The sequence below is a fragment of the Zeus faber genome, assembly GCF_960531495.2.
Source record: "Zeus faber genome assembly, chromosome: 5".
Taxonomy (NCBI): domain Eukaryota; kingdom Metazoa; phylum Chordata; class Actinopteri; order Zeiformes; family Zeidae; genus Zeus; species Zeus faber.
The window spans coordinates 18,122,065-18,139,952 of record NC_137192.1 but is presented as its reverse complement, the minus strand read 5'-3'; the positions used below and the strand labels follow the sequence as shown (position 1 = coordinate 18,139,952).

Sequence of the window (17,888 nt, the reverse complement as noted above, 5' to 3'; positions counted from 1 at the left end):
ACACCACTGCACCATTGCACCCCACCTACCCCGCGCAGACCCACCACAATGCTCGTGGGTGGGAAATCCGCATACAGCTGAGCTTGTATCACCTGACCGTAACCACTCTCAACCACATAGCGTAACTTGCAAGCAGGCGAACACCTGGCCACTCTCAAAACAGCCTGCGCTAGTGCTGATGCCGTGTGTGGGACAAAAAGCAGGTCTGACTCGTACGAAAAGGCCAGACAACTTAAACGGGAGCACCCCGTAGCCTGGTGGAGCCCACAGGAGGCGGTGCGTCACCGCTGAAAAACCCAGTCGGTGGCTTTGCGCAGTTCCACGTAGGTCTTGGGGTTGCATTCCCCTCCAGGTCCCGTAGGAGCCTGGTCTGGTAGGCTTGCAGCAGGCAGATGTTGTTGAGCAGCGCTGCAGCCTGCCCCGCGTCCTTGTAGGACTTCTCCGCCAGATTATCCGTCAACCTACACGCCTTGGACGACAGTTGAGACTTTCTCGCGGTGAGCGAGGGGCACAGGTTGGCAGCTACCGATTCCTCCAGTGGGGGCATCTCTAGGTATCCCAACTCCGGTTCGGTGTCCAGGGTCGACCCCTGGCTGAACGCCTGAATGGGGGAGCACGTGTTCTGGGGAGCGCCCCAAGACGACCTTACCTCCTCCATGAAATCCTCCAGCACCGGCAGGGGACGCAGGTGGGGGGTCCCCAGCCTCTGTAAAATAGGTCCCGGACAGCATGGATGGAGCTGTGGGTTAGGGGTCTGCCGACGCAATCCCCAGCTCTGCCACAGCTCGCTTCAGGAGGCGCAGCAGCTCCTGGTGTAAAGCTCCCCGGGACGGTTTATGAGTCGCACCTTGTGCCTCCTTACCTGGCTCTTCTCCTTCTCCTTCCCCCTCCTCCTCCACCTCCACCTCGGAGCCCCACTGGGCCGCGTGGAAGTCCCGCAACTCCTGGTGCCTGGCCATCTCCTCCTGATCCCCCTGGCACGGATGCTGAGGGAGATCAAGAGAGGTGGGGGAGTGCGGCCTTGAAACAAGGCTCGAGGATGGGAGAGCAAATTCTTCCTCTTCGCCCGTAGGCCTTTCGGCAGTATGGGACCTCCAGCAGCAGGCTTGAGCAGTCGATGCAGAAAAACGGGTCCAACGACGCCACAGCCCACACATGTCTTCAAGTCCTCAGCCGACATAATAATTCCTTAATTTTCTTCTTCTTAATATCCGAAAAGAGGCTTGCTTTCAACAGCAGACAGCTGAATAAGCAAAGTGGACGTATGGGCGGGCCTTATGATAGGTGCCCGAGTGGCCCAATCACAGCCTGTACCTATCTATCTATCTATCTATCTATCTATCTATCTATCTATCTATCTGTCTGTCTGTCTGTCTGTCTGTCTGTCTGTCCATCCTTCCGTCCGTTCGTCTGTCTGTATGTCTGTGCTTGCGTGTACACATCTATTATGTTCATGTATGTAGGTATACAGTATGTGCAGTGTTTTCATATGAACCTTCACCACTCTCCCTCATGCTTGTTTTTGTGTCATACAGGGCTGCACCGAGCGCTTTGTTACGAGCCCCGAGGAAGTGATGGACGTCATAGATGAAGGCAAAGCCAACCGCCATGTAGCAGTCACCAGTGAGTCACGTCTTCTCTCGCTCCAGCTCCCAGCACGTGCTCACGTTTCATTTAATGTTCATCTATACACGTGGTCCATGGGCAGTTGCTGACGGTTGCAGTGTGACTACATGGTCTGAATAATGGAAGTCACATTGATGTCTATCATTGACATTTTAGACATTTTTTTATATTGTATTTGGCCTTCATGTCAACTAATTCAACAATATACAATATATGTTGTATGTATACTGTATATACATACAAGACTTTATCTATCCCTGGAGGGAAATTGTGTTACAGCAGCTCACACAATACAATAAGCCATAATAATAAAGTATTAGAATAAAATAGAAAAAAAGGCTAAATGCAATAAACCTAAAAATGTAACAAATTTTCTGAAAAATTGGTAATCATAGAAATGGAAAATGGCAATGTTGCAATAAACAATATTAAATGAATACTGTACAGCAATTAATACAAAATTAACAATATTTCATGAAAATAAACCTAAAAATAAACAATAAACATGAAAAAGTATCATAGAATAAAGTGTAAACAATAAAACACACAATACACAACAAACCTTAATGAATCAAATAACCTCTTATATTTTTCATCATGATTTGTTGTGGAATCCCCCATGGCTTCCATGTTGAGTACAGCTGAAGTAGAGACAGGAAGAATAGGCATCCTTGTCCCTCTCTTCTGGAGTGACACCATATAATGAATATGAATATGAATATGATGAATATCTTTTTTTTTTTTTGTACCACAACCTTGCGTCACATTTTAATGAGATTGGGCTGACTGAGGTGCAGTGTCAGGTGTAATGTTGTTAATGGCTTCCTCAGCCTCGGTGCCTGTGGGTGGAAGTAGGTGAATGAGGGGGAGTTACAGGGGCCTTTGTGTGACATTTTCTTTTTTGAGTTTCAAATTAATTTAGATCCTCTCCCCTCGCCTCACCCCTCCAGGTGTTTGGACTTTTGCCGACTTTGTGTTTTCAGGCTTCCTTTCTTTTTCCTGTCTGTTTTCATTTCATTTCCTTCCTCTCCCCTCCTCTCCTCTCCCAATCTCCTCCTCCCATCTCTTCTCTCCTCCGCTCTCTTTTCCTCTCCCCCTTCTCCCCCTCCTCTCCACCCCCCCTCTCCTCTCCTCTCCTCTCCTCTCCTCTCCTCTCCTCTCCTCTCCTCTCCTCTCACCTCTTCCCTCTCCCCCTTCTCCCCCTCCTCTCCACCCCCTCCTCTCCCCTCCTCTTCTGTGAACTTCTTGAATCTTGTGTCTTGAATCCTCTCCTCTTCTCTCCTTTCATCTCTCTTTCAGATATGAATGAACACAGCTCCCGCAGCCACAGCATCTTCCTAATAAACATCAAGCAGGAGCACGTGGAGACGGAGCAGAAACTCTGTGGGAAGCTGTACCTTGTCGACCTCGCTGGAAGTGAGAAGGTGAGAAGAGGCTGAACTCCTCACCCTCATTGTTGGGGGGGGCAATGGCATCAAAGGGTGGAAATATGTGATGGTTCTCAACGACAGGAACAGAAGTCTTTGTCTGTTTTTAAAGCGTGACAGGAAACATAAAAGTCAAGGAATGTGGTCTCTTTTGTTTGAGCTGATTGAAATTCAAAAAGGGCACAAGCGGTCGAGCTTTGGGCAACAAGCTAATTGTATCTATTTTTTTTTTAAATATGATCCTTGAATCATAAAAATGTAATGTCATGTAATTGAGTTTTCAAACAACCCCCCCCCCCCCCCCCGCCTCTCAAAGAATCGACTGCCTTCTTAGATATGGGTCATGCACATGAAAGGACCGTCAGAGGATAAATCTCCGGACGCCGCTGAGCTCTACAAGGCCAGGATTTGCCTCTTGGTTTGGGGGCTTTGTGTTTCAAGTGTTGATACATTGATGCACGATGTCCCCCAAGACACCCATCCAGCCAGGTTTACTTTGGGGAGCTGGAGACCATTAATACTCTGGATAAATGCTGACTGCTGTGCTTTCAAACTAATAACGCCGATGCAGTGTCCACGGCCCTTTATTGGAGTTCCCAGAGGGTCGAATAAAAGTGGTCACGCTCCAAAAACTTCTCAGTCTTGGAAGCAAAATATTATTGATGGACACCATAGTATGCCCTCTGTGGAAGTACATTCAAGTATAACAACCCTGACACGACAACCCATGAGTTGCATCTTCCATAGCTAAATTCCTACACCATAACATATTTTACGATGGATTATATGAATGTTTGTCTCTTTGGCCGCAACATCAAATGGTTATTTTCCATTGACTCTTTGTTTTTTTGTTTTTTTTTGAAGGCACTTGTTTGTGAACAAATTCTCCTTCTGTGCGTTTTCTGTGTCAGGTCAGTAAGACGGGCGCTGAGGGAGCGGTACTGGATGAGGCCAAGAACATCAACAAGTCTCTGTCAGCTCTGGGGAATGTCATCTCAGCCCTGGCTGAGGGAACGGTACGACGGTGAAGAGTCTATTCCCCTGTCCTTGTCAAGCTCACTTCTGGCGTGATGCGCCCGACTCTTGCACGGCACCTAAATTATTTGTTTTCGCTCGACAGCGAACACTCGATGCCAAAACAGTATATTTTCTGGGAGTCTCTACAACCTTGCAGCAGAGGGTGAAAATATCCCCTATTCATGGATTCCACTTTTATAAAAATGCAGATATTTCCATTTGCAGTTGTATTTTTATAAAAAATGTATAGTAGGGTCTGCCTCATCTTACCCGTCCGTTAACTGCTACAACCATTCCACTTCCTCTACATGCTCCATGCAGAGGAGGTAGCAGCCCAATCAATCAGCAGCACAATCATAATTAAACCATTTGTCTCGCTCTTACAGAACCTTGGACGCGTGAGGAGATTCCACATACGCTTTGTGCAAAGGGTTGTGGGCTGTAGCCATCTTTGTGTGTCAGGAGACCAGGCATTCACTCATTAATAATTTATCAAGGACACACTCAAGGAACGAAAGCCTCTTCAAAGCCCGAATATAGAAGCTGTGAAAGTGAGGCGGAAAACTGGGAAAATATACGGACGTGGGGCCGCTCTCCCTTTTGAAGCACGGCCGCGATCTCGCGACGGAAGATCACTCGCTTGTTTCCGGCCGTGAAGCCGTCGCCGCCCCCTCCATGTCTTCCTTCCCTCGTCTCATCTCTTGTTCCTTTCTCTCGCTTCCCCGTAGAAAACCCACGTGCCCTATCGCGACAGTAAGATGACTCGCATCCTGCAGGACTCGCTGGGCGGAAACTGCCGCACCACCATGTTCATTTGTTGCTCTCCCTCCAGCTACAACGACGCAGAGACCAAATCCACGCTGATGTTTGGCCAACGGTAACACGCGTCCACAGCCACACTGAGCCAGACGTGCTTCACAACGATGTTCAGTGTTACTGTGTGTACTCTGGGTTCTCTGGCCCGCTGAGCTCTCTGGATGCACAGTATGTCTGATGCCAAAACGTGCTCCGCTTAGACGCGCGTTTCACATCTAATCGCCCCTGACTTGGCGTTGGTAGCCGGTTAAACACTCTCGTGAAAGGGGAGCTTGTGGAGGAGTGTTTGTTTGTTTGAAATGATGCCAGAATAGGTTATGTTTGGTGGTGTCTGGAGAACACTTTCTCTTTGTAAAAATAAATAAATAAATAGATAGATAGATAGATAGATAGATAGATAGATAGATAGATAGATAGATAGATAGATAGATAGATAGATAGATAGATAGATAGATAGATAGATAGATAGATAGATAGATAGATAGATAGATCAATAGATAGATAGATAGATAGATAGATAGATAAATACATACATAAATAGATAGATAGATAAATACATACATAAATACATCAATAAATACGTAAATAAATACATAAATAAATACATAAATAAATGATAAATTAAATAAAAAAAATATCACAAGTAAATTGTCAAATATATACAAATACCCCCAAAAAATACAAAAAACGAACATACAGAAATAATCAGATATATAAAGATATACAAATTTACAAAATGCGGTACTTTGCACAGGATCAATTAGTTTTATGGGTATATAGGGTATAAATTATAAATATGAATTATTATGATGTACTAAATAGCTTAGTACAGTATGTACAGTGTAATATCACTGGTATTGCATGTATATCATTATATATTGTGTCGAGTGTCGAAGTAAAAATAAACAATTTATCTGTGAAAGGATCAAAAGAACTTGGCCAGCCGAGAAATATTGAATGGATGTTTGTCTATTTGTCTGTAGTCTGTTTGTCAGACTCGAGTGTTTGTGTCTTTGTTAGGTTTAGCGGTTAATTGAATCAGAATATTATAGTCACTTTGGTGTATGAGGACCACTTATTTTCATGATACTTACCTTAGCCTCAATAACGGTGGATGCTATACAGTGTGACTAGAGGATGAATAGTTGCTGCATGATCTGCTGCCTTACTTTCTTTCCTCTTATATTCTGTCACCTGCACCGTTCTCTCCATGCACCGTCGACCACAGTTGGCAGGAATTAATTAGCGCGCATATTAATGAAATGCAATCTCTGCGTGCGGAGCTGTCCGCGGCTGAGGCATTTTTTACTACGCTTCCCCTCTTTCTCTTCTTCCCCCTCTCCCTCTTTTCTCTCCGTCTGTCTCTTCCCTTCCTTCAAACCCTCATTGTGATTCCCTCCACCGCCCCCCCCATTCTCTCTCACTAACAACCCCTCTCTGTTTCAACCCCTCCCTGTTTCTCTCTCACCCCCTCCCCCTCTCTCCTCCTCTCCTCTTTCTTTCTCCCTTTCTCTTTTTTTCTTGCCCCCACTCTCTCCCTCCCCTCTCTCCTCTCTACCCCCCCCCCCCCCCCCCCCCCCCCCACACACACACACACTTCTCTCTCTCCCCTACAGAGCTAAGACCATTAGGAACACCGTGTCTGTGAACCTGGAGCTCACGGCGGAGCAGTGGAAGAAGAAGTACGAGAAGGAGAAGGAGAAGAACAGGTTGATGAAGGAGAACATCCAGAGACTGGAGGAGGAGCTCAGTCGGTGGAGGAACGGTACAGTTCGTTTCAACAGCACGGAAGCTTACTGCAAAAATACTTTGAGAAGGCCATTTTTGGCAGAGTGATTAAAAAAAATCTCATGAGTGCCGGCTTTGGCATCCGAAAGTGGCTTAATTAAAAGTTTGTGCTTGATAAAGTTTTTCATGTTGAAATGGAAATTCATCCACCAGCAGTAATTCAGACTATAAATTATATGGATTATTTCTAATAATCAATTTTAACATTATTTGTAATTATCAAGGGCAATCCATGCAATCCTTGCATGGTTGGATACATTGGTTTTAAAAAAATAATATTCACTTATTTTCAAATAATATCAATTGCACATTGCCTACAGAACAAAAATACACCCAAAGAAGCAGTGCACGCAATGTACTATTCAAGCGTTGTCACACACACACACACACACACGCACACACACACACACACGCACACACACACACACACACACACACACACACATACAGTACACACACATCTCGACCACTCCCTACAGGCAGGAGTACAGAAACCTATCTGTCTGGCTGTAGCCATTATATTTCAGCACACGTTACTGCAGAATTACCCTCAGTCACTTTGGATTTGACAGATGGATGTGAAAAAGAGGGCGGCCAAACAATCTTCTTGGGCCTGTGTCCAAAAAGCTTCAAAAGTTTCCTCCGTGGCAGGCGTGTGCAGAGACCTTAAGAGAGGCAGGTGCTTAAAGTTTTTATTTGGAGGAACGGGGCTCCGGGACACACAGCGGAGCATAGATCGCGGGCGGCCCGGTGTTGGCCACTGCCGCCGCCGCCTGGTCGCGGCCGCATTGAGGACACGTTCTTCATGAATATAAATATCTTGCCCAGAGAATCTGCTACCTCGATGCCCATTCACACTCTACACAAAACGCAGGTGGTGCAAGCTGGTAATAAAAATCCAGGTTGTTACAGCCTGATAAAAAGCCACCGTGGACATCAAGGTGCTTAGGCACCCTCTGCACGTGCCTGCACTGTGGGTACTTCCGTTTGATACAATTCAAGCTTTTTACACAGAATATAATTGGAATCTCTCAATATTGTGCTGGAGGAGGTGTCGAAGGCTCTATTTTTGATGCTTCCAAATGTATTAGTAATCCTCATAGCAGACAAGGAGTAATCACATCTGCAGATGATTCATTACCCCTTCTTCTGTTGTCTCAGAGGAGCGTGCGCACACACAGACACACACACAGACACACAGACACACAGACATACACACACACACACACACACACACACACACACACACACACACACACACACATATTCAGCACACCGTGGAGTGTGTGCACATTGAGGCATACATAAGTACACTCACATACACACACACCCAGGCACACTGAATATCCTTCTAGTTTATGTCAATTCAGATTTCAATGCACTCACTTGTTTGAAAATCAATCTTTGTAATAAATCCTGTCCACCGTTTTCCTTGAAGATTACCCTGATAGCACTTCACATGAATTTTTAAAATCTTGATATACAGTTAAATGTACTGGTAAATGCTAGCCACTCACCCACGCGGAACAGAGCAATATGCCGATATGCCCCCCCCCCCCCCCCCCCCCCCACACACACACACACACCCTCAGCCAATGTTTAGTACATTTAATTTCCTAATCGATCAACTTTGCAACATATTTCAATATGACAGCACAGTTGCTCCCACTCAAAGAATGACCCCAAGTTTCTGCTCAACCCCCGGTCTTAAATTTCCGAGACATGGATGCCTCTGACCTCCATCTTTGCCCACTCTTTACTCAAGGACACTTCATGGACGCTAACAGCTGTCCCATAACCCACCCACGCACAGATCAAGATGTGACCCTTTTACCGTGTTATTTTACTGTGTCCTATTAATGTAATTAGGGGCAGTAAAGTGAACAGGAAATCCCACTGAGTTTATTAATTCATTGTCCGCCAAACTGTGACTGTGATCTTGGACATGTTTTTCCTCGAGCCAGGTCCCAGACAACGAACACTCTGATCTTCATTGTCACACATGAGATCGTCCATAAGCGGGTTGTGCAAATTGTGTATCACGCTTTTGGTGTGGATGTTAACGGAATGGGCACTAAATAAGGCTCATCCTTTCCTATCTAAAAACTTCCTATCTAATTTAGAAACATGCAGTAGTCGGGAGAGAGCACGCTAAGGAATACTGGACCCAACCCCTTCCCTGTGCTGTAATCCTTATGTAGAAAACTCCGGATAAAAGCAGCGACTGTCTCCCTTTCATCAGGAAATCCCGGAGCTGTAGGATTTGACGCTCATTATGTTGCCTTTCTTCAGGAGAGGCCGTCCCACAATTGGAGCAGCTGAGCCCGGGCCTGGCCGAGGTCCACGCCGTGGCCCCCAAGGCCGGTGGGCCGCCCCTCGACATCTGCAGCCCCTGCAGCCCCTGCTCCCCCACCGACTCCATTGTGGTTCGCATCTCGGAGGAGGAGCGACAGAAGTATGAGGAGGAGATCCGTAAGCTCTACAGACAGCTAGATGACAAGGTGATGGATTGCCGGAGAGGATGAGCGCCGTGAGATTGACCAAATAAGAATGCAGACGACAAAGGGATGTTTTCCTGTCACACGCAATGCAGTGTGCCTTGCATTTGCAGATAAACACAAAGAGCATATTAGAAATTAATTGTATGTGTCTTATGGAATTTTATTGTAATGGATGCCAGTGTAATTATTCATTGGCATCCATATAATTTCTTAGCGGGAAATGACATGATTTTGATTTCGTTTTATTTTCTAGGAGATTGAGTTTGCTTCAGTCCGCGTTTGGTTCAAGACGGCTAACGTTTTCCGCTTTTTCATTATCAAACAAATGAAAGCAGCCATATTTATGAGGAGAGATATTTTACGCGAAATGTACGACACAGAATGCAATTCATCAGAATCTCTTCAATGTGGGTTTGGTACATACAGCAAAACAATGACAGATCAGTCCAAAAAAAAAAAAAATGCATTTGACACAAAAAATAACGAGATGATAGAATTTCAGTACATTTTGTCCTTTGTAGAGTACAATATGTTGTCTTCATTTCCATTAGGGTGGAATTTGAAAGTGTAAATAAACTGTACGGCTCACTGTGTGCATCTGTGACTGTAGGATGACGAGATCAACCACCAGAGCCAGATGGTTGAGAAGCTGAAGGAGCAGATGCTTGATCAGGAGGAGGTAAAACACTTTAGCTTCATGGCACCCTTTCATCTGCGTGTTTAAAAGCTGCACAGGCTGCCGTCGTCCTAATAAGAATAATAATTGGCACCGTGGAGTGCCACCGTCCCACATTTCAGTAAATGCAAATAAAGTGTGTTTGGTTCGTCTGCTGTCTAGACTTTATTTCGTGTTTTCCAGTGCTGCGAGGCCAAAGTCATTTGAGAAACATTAGCTTTACGGTACAGTAAGCATCTGAAGTGGCGCTTTAAAGCAGTTGAGAACAGAATATGTTTGTCCAGCTGCAAAGGCAAAAATTGTGAGATGGCACTTTCAGACTTTACTCACTAGCAATGCTGCCGGTGTCTTTTTTTTATGCCTGTTATCCATAAAACAATGTTTCCTTCTATTAAGGAGAGCCTGTTGGCAGCGGAATCTTCGGTAGAGGACATTGCTGGAAAACTTAAATGTTCGCTCAGGTTGTGCTTCATTACAGATCTAAAAACACAGCCAACAAGCATCAGATGAGTGGATATGTTGCTCACGTTGCCCTTACTTTGTCTCATATCTATAGGGGCCGACAACTTGGTAGGTATTAGGCTCGCGGTTTGAGGCTCCACTCATCCATACAACTGCAGCAGTGGGTTGAATGGCGAGCAGTGAGCCGCTGCACATAGAGCAGGAATACACGCTGGCTGCAAATACACTCCACATTTACAACATCAATTCTTCTGGGGAACAAAGTGGCCCTTAGTGGGTTGCAGTGCACAATGTGTAGGCAGGCATCCTGGCAAGAACCCAACCAGAGGTTTTAAAACATGAATCCTTATCAGGGAAGTCAAAATGCGCTCCCTGGGCTGCGGCACAAGCAGCCGCAGTGCTAAAAGGCTCTAATGGTTTCTATTATATCTATTCTCTATCGTAAAATGACTCACAGTGGTCTGTAACAGGGTGTACAGTAGATGCATTGTAGAGATGCTGTCGCTAATAGATGAGCAGTTGTTTTGCTCTGTGAATATTTGTAATGCCAGAGAGCTGAAATTTTCACTGGGCATAACATTTGTTCATAATACAATAGATATTGAAATCATCTGTCTTTGTGTATTGCACTTTAACAACCCAGCAATGGGTTTTTATAGTGTCACCATAAGCCTAAGCTATACCGTCCTAAGCCACCTCCTGGTCCTCAGCTCCTGGCCTCGTCCCGCGGGGACAGCGAGAAGGTGCAGTCGGAGCTGGGCAGGCTGCAGACGGAGAATGAATCGGCCAAGGCGGAGGTGAAGGAGGTCCTCCAGGCCCTGGAAGAGCTGGCCCTAAACTACGACCAGAAGAGCCTGGAGGTGGAGCAAAAGAGCAGGAAGAACAAGCTGCTGGCCGAGGAGCTGGCGAAAAAAATGGTGAGTGTGGTGGTAACGAGGCGGAAATGACACACAGCGTGTGAATCTGGATCACAGCCTTCATGCATGTCGACAGTACTTTCTTTTACTTTCGCTTGCATTTCCCTTCCAATTCATTCATTTTGTAGAGATTATAAAACCTGCATGACGGTCAGGTCATCGGCCCCAATTAACTGGAATATTTCTTCGATTTAGTGACGGGTGGATTCATGCACATACTGTATGGGTGGAGTAAGAGAGAGCTTGGAGTAGGATAAGGTATGGAATAGCAGGGAGGGTAGGGAATATGCATGCATTCAAGCCTGAAACTGCTTTGCAAAAAGGTGAGAAGAGATTAAAATGATATGACAGAAAACACAAAAGGATAGAAAAACAGAGAGACATCAGAAATACCCTGCAGCTGCAGGGCTGTTGCATCTATCCTGGTAGACCAACAGGGTCATTATTCACCATCTTAAAACCCCTTCAATATTTTATCAACAGTTCTACACCCTGTCACTACACCCCACCCGCCCCCAGCACTTTGTCTCCCTCGGAAGCCCGTTTTGGAAGTGATAAAAGGAGTTGGCAATACAATCACTCGCCGCAAAGGTCTCTAACGTAACCCTCATTAAACCCCCTTTTCTTCTCCACGTCCCTCTCCTTACTCCACGTCGTGTATGGTGCTATCAACCGGCTACCTCATCCTGTGACCTCCCACCCCGCGTCAGTTCTTCAGCACAGGGGCGTGGTCCCCACAGACCGCCTCCATCTCGCAGTTTGCTAAACAACAACCGATTCCCTTTCATGCTGCTGTAACGTGGGGTGGCTGTTTAAATTATTATTATTTTGTGACTTTTTAAAACCGTGTGGCGGTGGCCTGGAAAATAGACCTGACAGATAACATTCATCATCACTGCCTTCATCTCGCTGCCTCCTCAGCTGTCCTTCATCCAGGCCTTCACTGGAAGCTCATTATTCAACTTTCCGTTTCATCCATCTGTTCATTCGTTCCTTTGTTTCCCCCACGTCCGTCCCTCAAGTCGGATTCTTTCATCTTTCTTTCAATAAAAAAATGTTCTTTGCATTAATCATGGCTGCCCTACTACCATTCACTCCTTCCCTCATTCCCTCCGTACAGCTTTCCACAATTTATGCTCACTTTTTTCCGTCCTCCCTCATCTTTCTAACTTACAATCGGATTGATGATGATAAACTATTCATTATTTACCGCCATTTACTGTTGAGTTCTTTTTATGGCCTGGCGGCTGACCCAGAAAATAATTGTGGGTTGGACATTAATGAAGCTAATAAAGATTAGGAGAGGTTATTGGGTGATGGAAGTGGTTATTGGTCCACACAGTTCACGCATCAATTTAAAGTGTGTGAACTTCAAATTTATGAGGCATCAAGTGCTTAGCTACACCTGACGTCACTAAAGTACCGTTCAATTGTCATTATTTCTTATGAAATAATCACACAGTATATATTCAACAACTTAATATTACTTCCTAGATAGATAGATAGATAGATAGATAGATAGATAGATAGATAGATAGATAGATAGATAGATAGATAGATAGATAGATAGATAGATAGATAGATAGATAGATAGATAGATAGATAGATAGATAGATAGATAGATAGAATGTTCCTTTACCTTTTAAATTCATGATCTGAGCACTCTTATTTTATTGAATCTGTCAAAGCAGTATGTAAACTATGTTTTTAAAGGTGCTATATAAATAAAGCTATTATTATTATTATTATTATTATTATTATTATTATTATTATTATTATTACTTAGAAGCATAATGGATGGATACTCTAACACTCAAACAGAGATGTTTTAAGAGCAAAGGTTTGTTGCCAGCAGGCCACCACTGTGAGGATACCAAGATAGATAGGAAGTCAGTGTTTCATGAAAGTCAATATTTGAACAGGCTGTATAATCTATTTCAACACAGAAATTAGTCAGATAATACCATTGCCAATTTGGTCACTTTGACCTGGAAAGTTGAAGGACTTACTGTTCAGGGCAGGTCGATTAACAATTAATCATCACAAACATCAGGTACTGACTGTATACATTTTTACTTCTATAGTGCAATCAAACAATAAATATTGAAATAAGATAAGATAAAAATTTTATTAGTCCCACAACTGGGAAATTTACAAAATAAATAATAAATACATAAACAAACTCTAAATGATATCTGAAACTTAACAAAAACAAGTACTGTACATTTTTCGTAGGCTGCTGAGGTGCGGGCCATTACTCCTGGCCTGGGTATTGCCGGTCTATAAACAATAAAATAACATTTAAATAAACAAACACAAGATTGTATATATTTGTACGAGTGCTCGGGTATTGCTGGTCCACAAATTATAAATAATATCTAATTTTGATATTTTCGACGATTGAAGGCAGCACGGTTGAATTTCCGACAGGCCTTGAATGCAGCAGTGCTTACTTTGAAAACAATTTCAATTTGGAGACATAAACGCTGTTGTGTGTCCCTTACAATGTTAAATGCCACTTTTACAAACCAGTAACGTTGGTGCAAATTTCGGGAGGAACATAAACTGTGCAATATAATGTCAATAATGGATAGTTACTTGGCTGGATTATTTGTAGAGAGAATTGACAAGTAAATAATAATGATATTTGGAGGCTGATTATCAATTTTTTCACCACCATTTACACTTTTAATCATATAAGACTTAAGTCATTAATTAACTACATACTGGTAGATTCACGTGCCCAAATCTGAGAATTTGCTGCTTTTCTGTTGTGTTAAATCATCACAAATGGGTGTTCATACCTTATATACACTTGGTAGTCGTCAGGTTTTTCTTTTTTTTGTCATTTTCAACACAGTGTGTTGGGTAAACCGTAAAGCTTCACAAAGCTTCATTGCCGTCCCTACTTTACAGTTATTATACAATTATGCGCCGTCGCATCTACAAACCCTTGCCTGTCTGCTTCTAAGGTCAGTGACCTGACTGCGGACTCCGGGCCACACCCTGCACATTTATAACCAATGGGATGAAAATGACTTACTCTCAAACTCATCTCGTTCCACCAATCGATCAAAGGTTTTCAAACGTTGGCGTGACAGTGAAGCACAAACGCTACTCAGCTACTTTGGGTCAAATTTAGACAATTTTGTTCGCCCTGTTCCGGACACTTTTATTATACTCTAACACTTCTAGAGTATAATAAAGACCCGAACCATAACAATAGGGGACCATCCCTATGGGCTGGGTCCCGAATAAATTAAAAAGACAAACACTTATCTTTGCCGGCAACAGTAAACGAAACCTTGAGTTTTTATTTTATCGTCGGTATGATTCATAAAATGCTCTGCCACGTGGCTGCCGCTGTTCCCAAATAAATGTCAGAGAAGCAGCTGCAGGATTTGTCACTTGATTAAATTGTGACATACACCGCTTTCTTGTTCCCGGCGATGGCATTCCTCACGCTCCGAAATCAAGACCGAACTACAGTACGCAGGGTACGAGAGATTTGGGGGGAGGGAAAACGTCCTTCAAAAGCATCAGGCGGCCCTCGAGCCCCTTTTACCCCCTCGCTCTCTTGATAATTGATTTTGAGCATCCCCTAAATGTCTTCACCTGGTTTTGGGCTATTAGAGCTGTTGTTTAGGCGACGCTTTGTGTCCAAAGGGATAAATGGAGACGCACTCTGCAAGTCCTCGTCGTTTCCCTTGACAGAGGCCTTCATCCCGCAACAATCCGCCCCCCTCCATTTCTTACAGCCTATTGATTTGTATGCATTATGTTCTGCCGCTCATACATTCACGGCAAAGAGTAGGCTCTGGGGTTAAAACGAAAAGTATAACCCTGCCTGCTTAATAATCCAAGTGCCCTCATTTTGTCCCACGCTCATTCTTTCCTCGCCGCCCCGACACCCATCCCTCTCTAATCTCTCTGAAATCAATTCCCCATTCCTCGCTCTCTATTCGCTTTTGATTAGTTGCCTATTTCCCTCCCCTGCTTTTCTCTCTCTCTCCCTCTCTCTCTCTCTCTCTCTCTGTCTCTCTCTCTCTCTCTCTCTGTCTGTCTCTCTCTCTCTCTCTGCTCTCTCCTACCTCCATGTTTTTTCTGCCTGGATCGTTGTCGACTCCCCTCCTCTCCTCCCCCCTCGTAGTCCCACCTGATGACTCTGGAGATGGAGCTGTCCCGCATCCAGGAAGCGAGCGGCCACCAGAGGAAGCGCATCGCTGAGATCCTCAACGGGCTGATGAGGGACCTGAGGGAGTTCAGCACCATCGTGGGGAACGGGGACATAATGCTGGTGAGCGGGAACTTAATAACGCCAGTGTCAACACACTGGTGTGCCGGGGGGGGGGCCTGGATTATGAAAACAAAGATACTCTATCAAGAGCAAAGAGGATTACAAGGCTGTACCTCAGTCCCCAGTCCCATTTGGTTGATATCGGTTCTTGTTTGAAACATTTGCCGCACGTTTTGAGGCGGAAACAAAAGGTTTGAAAAGCTGTCAATTCTGGGCTTGATTTACTAGCCTCCTTGTTTTATTGCATTTTAAATTGATGTGATTGTTCTACATGGCTCATTTCGGCGTCATATGCTTAATGATGCTGTTACTGTAATGGATGTGTGGAACAAAGCACCACAAGGTTTTTCTCACTACCCTTCCGCTTTCCCACGTTCACAATCTTCAAGTCATCCCCTTCTTCTCCCTACCTGTTTCTGTCTTTCTCTGTCCCGCCTTCTACACTCTCGCTCTCTCTCTCTCTCTCTCTCTCTCTCTCTCCCCCTCTCCCTCTCACCCCCCCCCCCCAAAACAGCCAATGGAGATCACAGGGGTAATCGAGGAGGAGTTCACCGTGGCCCGTCTCTACATCAGCAAGATCAAATCCGAGGTGAAGTCCATGGTGAAACGCTGTCGCCACCTGGAGACGCTGCAGACAGAGTGTCACCGCAAGATGGAGGAGACGGGGAGGGAGCTGTCGTCCTGCCACCTCCTCGTCTCACAGGTGAGAGACAGACAGCCAGGACGGTCGCCGCGCAATGGACGGATGGCATGCGGTGGGCGACACCAGGAATGAACCAATATCGTCATGAAAGACACCGGAAATGTGTAATTGGGAAGCATTTGGTCTTGTAATTAAGCTTGCTAATCTTTTAATCCCTTTGATATGTTGATTCACCTCATGTGAGTCTTGCACCCATGCTGTCGATGGTGACAACAACGGTGATGATAGTTTTACACGTAAAACTTGTGTACTTTTTGTTCCATCTGCCCGGTGCAAAGCGACAGATGCGATGACATTTCAAACTTTGAGATTAAAAAAAATTCCTACCCTAACAAGGTTCATTAAAATTTCATGTGCTCCATTTCCTCGCCAGAGCGTATCAGAGCGTAAATTTTTAACTTGCTGTAAAACCTCCGGCCAGTTAGCGCGTGCCCTCTCGGTGAGGAAGCCCCAGGCCCGTCAATACTTCGCGCATCCTTCATTGAACTCCGTTTGGACTTTCAGCACGAGGCGAAGATCCGCTCCCTCACTGAGTACATGCAGAGCATGGAGCTGAGGAAGAGGCAGCTGGAGGACGGCTACGACTCCCTGAGTGAGGAACTGGCAAAACTGCGAGCTCAAGGTACAACCCTCTCTGTCTTTTAATATTCTCCTTCCATCGTGGCCCCTCGCAAGTCATTACTGTGGTTTGAGCGTTGGTTCGCGCTCTGAGCTCGAGGCGGGAAATGCCTGCACACTTTATTGCCGTCGTTTTAAACACTTTGACACTTTGAACAACGCGATTTAATTTGCACAAAAATGGACCAATTACCAGTTTTTAACAATTAAACTTCTTTCTTATCATTCAATTACAAACCACTTTGCATTATACCATTTCTGTTGGTGTCTCTCTTTCAAAACATTCTAAAGCACATCAACACAGATATACACGCAACCAAATTCGGAACATTCAGTCAAGTTTTCAGTTATGTTGAAGTTCAAGTTCAAGAGGTAATTTGTAACATACATATACATACGGTCGTACATACTGTATATGCAGTGAAATGTCATGACACCCGGTGATTTCGCACAATGAGATCTATAAGCTCGAAATATACTAAAATGTGCGCAATCGACACGAGGCGCTCGCGCAGGCGGCCACAATGGGCGGCGCCACAATCGGCGGCGATTCTGGGTTCTATAATTATATAATAGTGTTAATTGTCTGTGTTGTATTAAATATACATTTAAATCCTCCTAAATGAAACGTACCTTAACTGACCTCCAGTACTAACCTCACAGAGTAGACGTTTCAAAGCTGAATCAGGAAGGCTCGGCCCACTCGAAAATCGACAACCATGAATGTGTGAGCTTCACTCGGTCACGGTCACTTCGACCTTACAAGACCATTCTGTCCACGCTTTCCAGAAAGAACAAAAAAAATCAACTTAAACACACTGGTTGACTGCTCAGATTAACCAGAGAAGCAGGTTGGATCGACTTCCAACATCAGATATGGACAGAAAACATAAATTATTCACCAATCAGGCCCAATGCATGGTGCAGTAAGTTGTTATCGCTGCAGTGGGTACGAGGGAGGTACGCTAAACATAACGATAAACATTCGATTTAAGGGCAGATAAATCAGAAGACTTTCAGATCAAAAGATCTAAAAGTCA

General features: G+C 44.6%; 1 protein-coding gene across 1 annotated transcript in view; it reads left to right on the top strand.

Annotated features, from left to right (window-relative positions):
- Window positions 1-17,888, top strand: part of kif5ab (kinesin family member 5A, b) — a gene marked incomplete at both ends in the record, with an annotated part of 65,687 nt that overhangs the window by 35,962 nt on the left and 11,837 nt on the right. Inside the window, 11 exons of the mRNA XM_080001020.1 lie at window positions 1,536-1,623; window positions 2,926-3,050; window positions 3,965-4,069; window positions 4,799-4,947; window positions 6,503-6,651; window positions 8,967-9,175; window positions 9,786-9,854; window positions 11,024-11,230; window positions 15,381-15,527; window positions 16,042-16,230; window positions 16,735-16,852. Of these exons, the coding sequence (XP_079857146.1) occupies window positions 1,536-1,623; window positions 2,926-3,050; window positions 3,965-4,069; window positions 4,799-4,947; window positions 6,503-6,651; window positions 8,967-9,175; window positions 9,786-9,854; window positions 11,024-11,230; window positions 15,381-15,527; window positions 16,042-16,230; window positions 16,735-16,852 (1,555 nt within the window). The remainder of the gene's footprint in view (window positions 1-1,535; window positions 1,624-2,925; window positions 3,051-3,964; window positions 4,070-4,798; window positions 4,948-6,502; window positions 6,652-8,966; window positions 9,176-9,785; window positions 9,855-11,023; window positions 11,231-15,380; window positions 15,528-16,041; window positions 16,231-16,734; window positions 16,853-17,888) is intronic.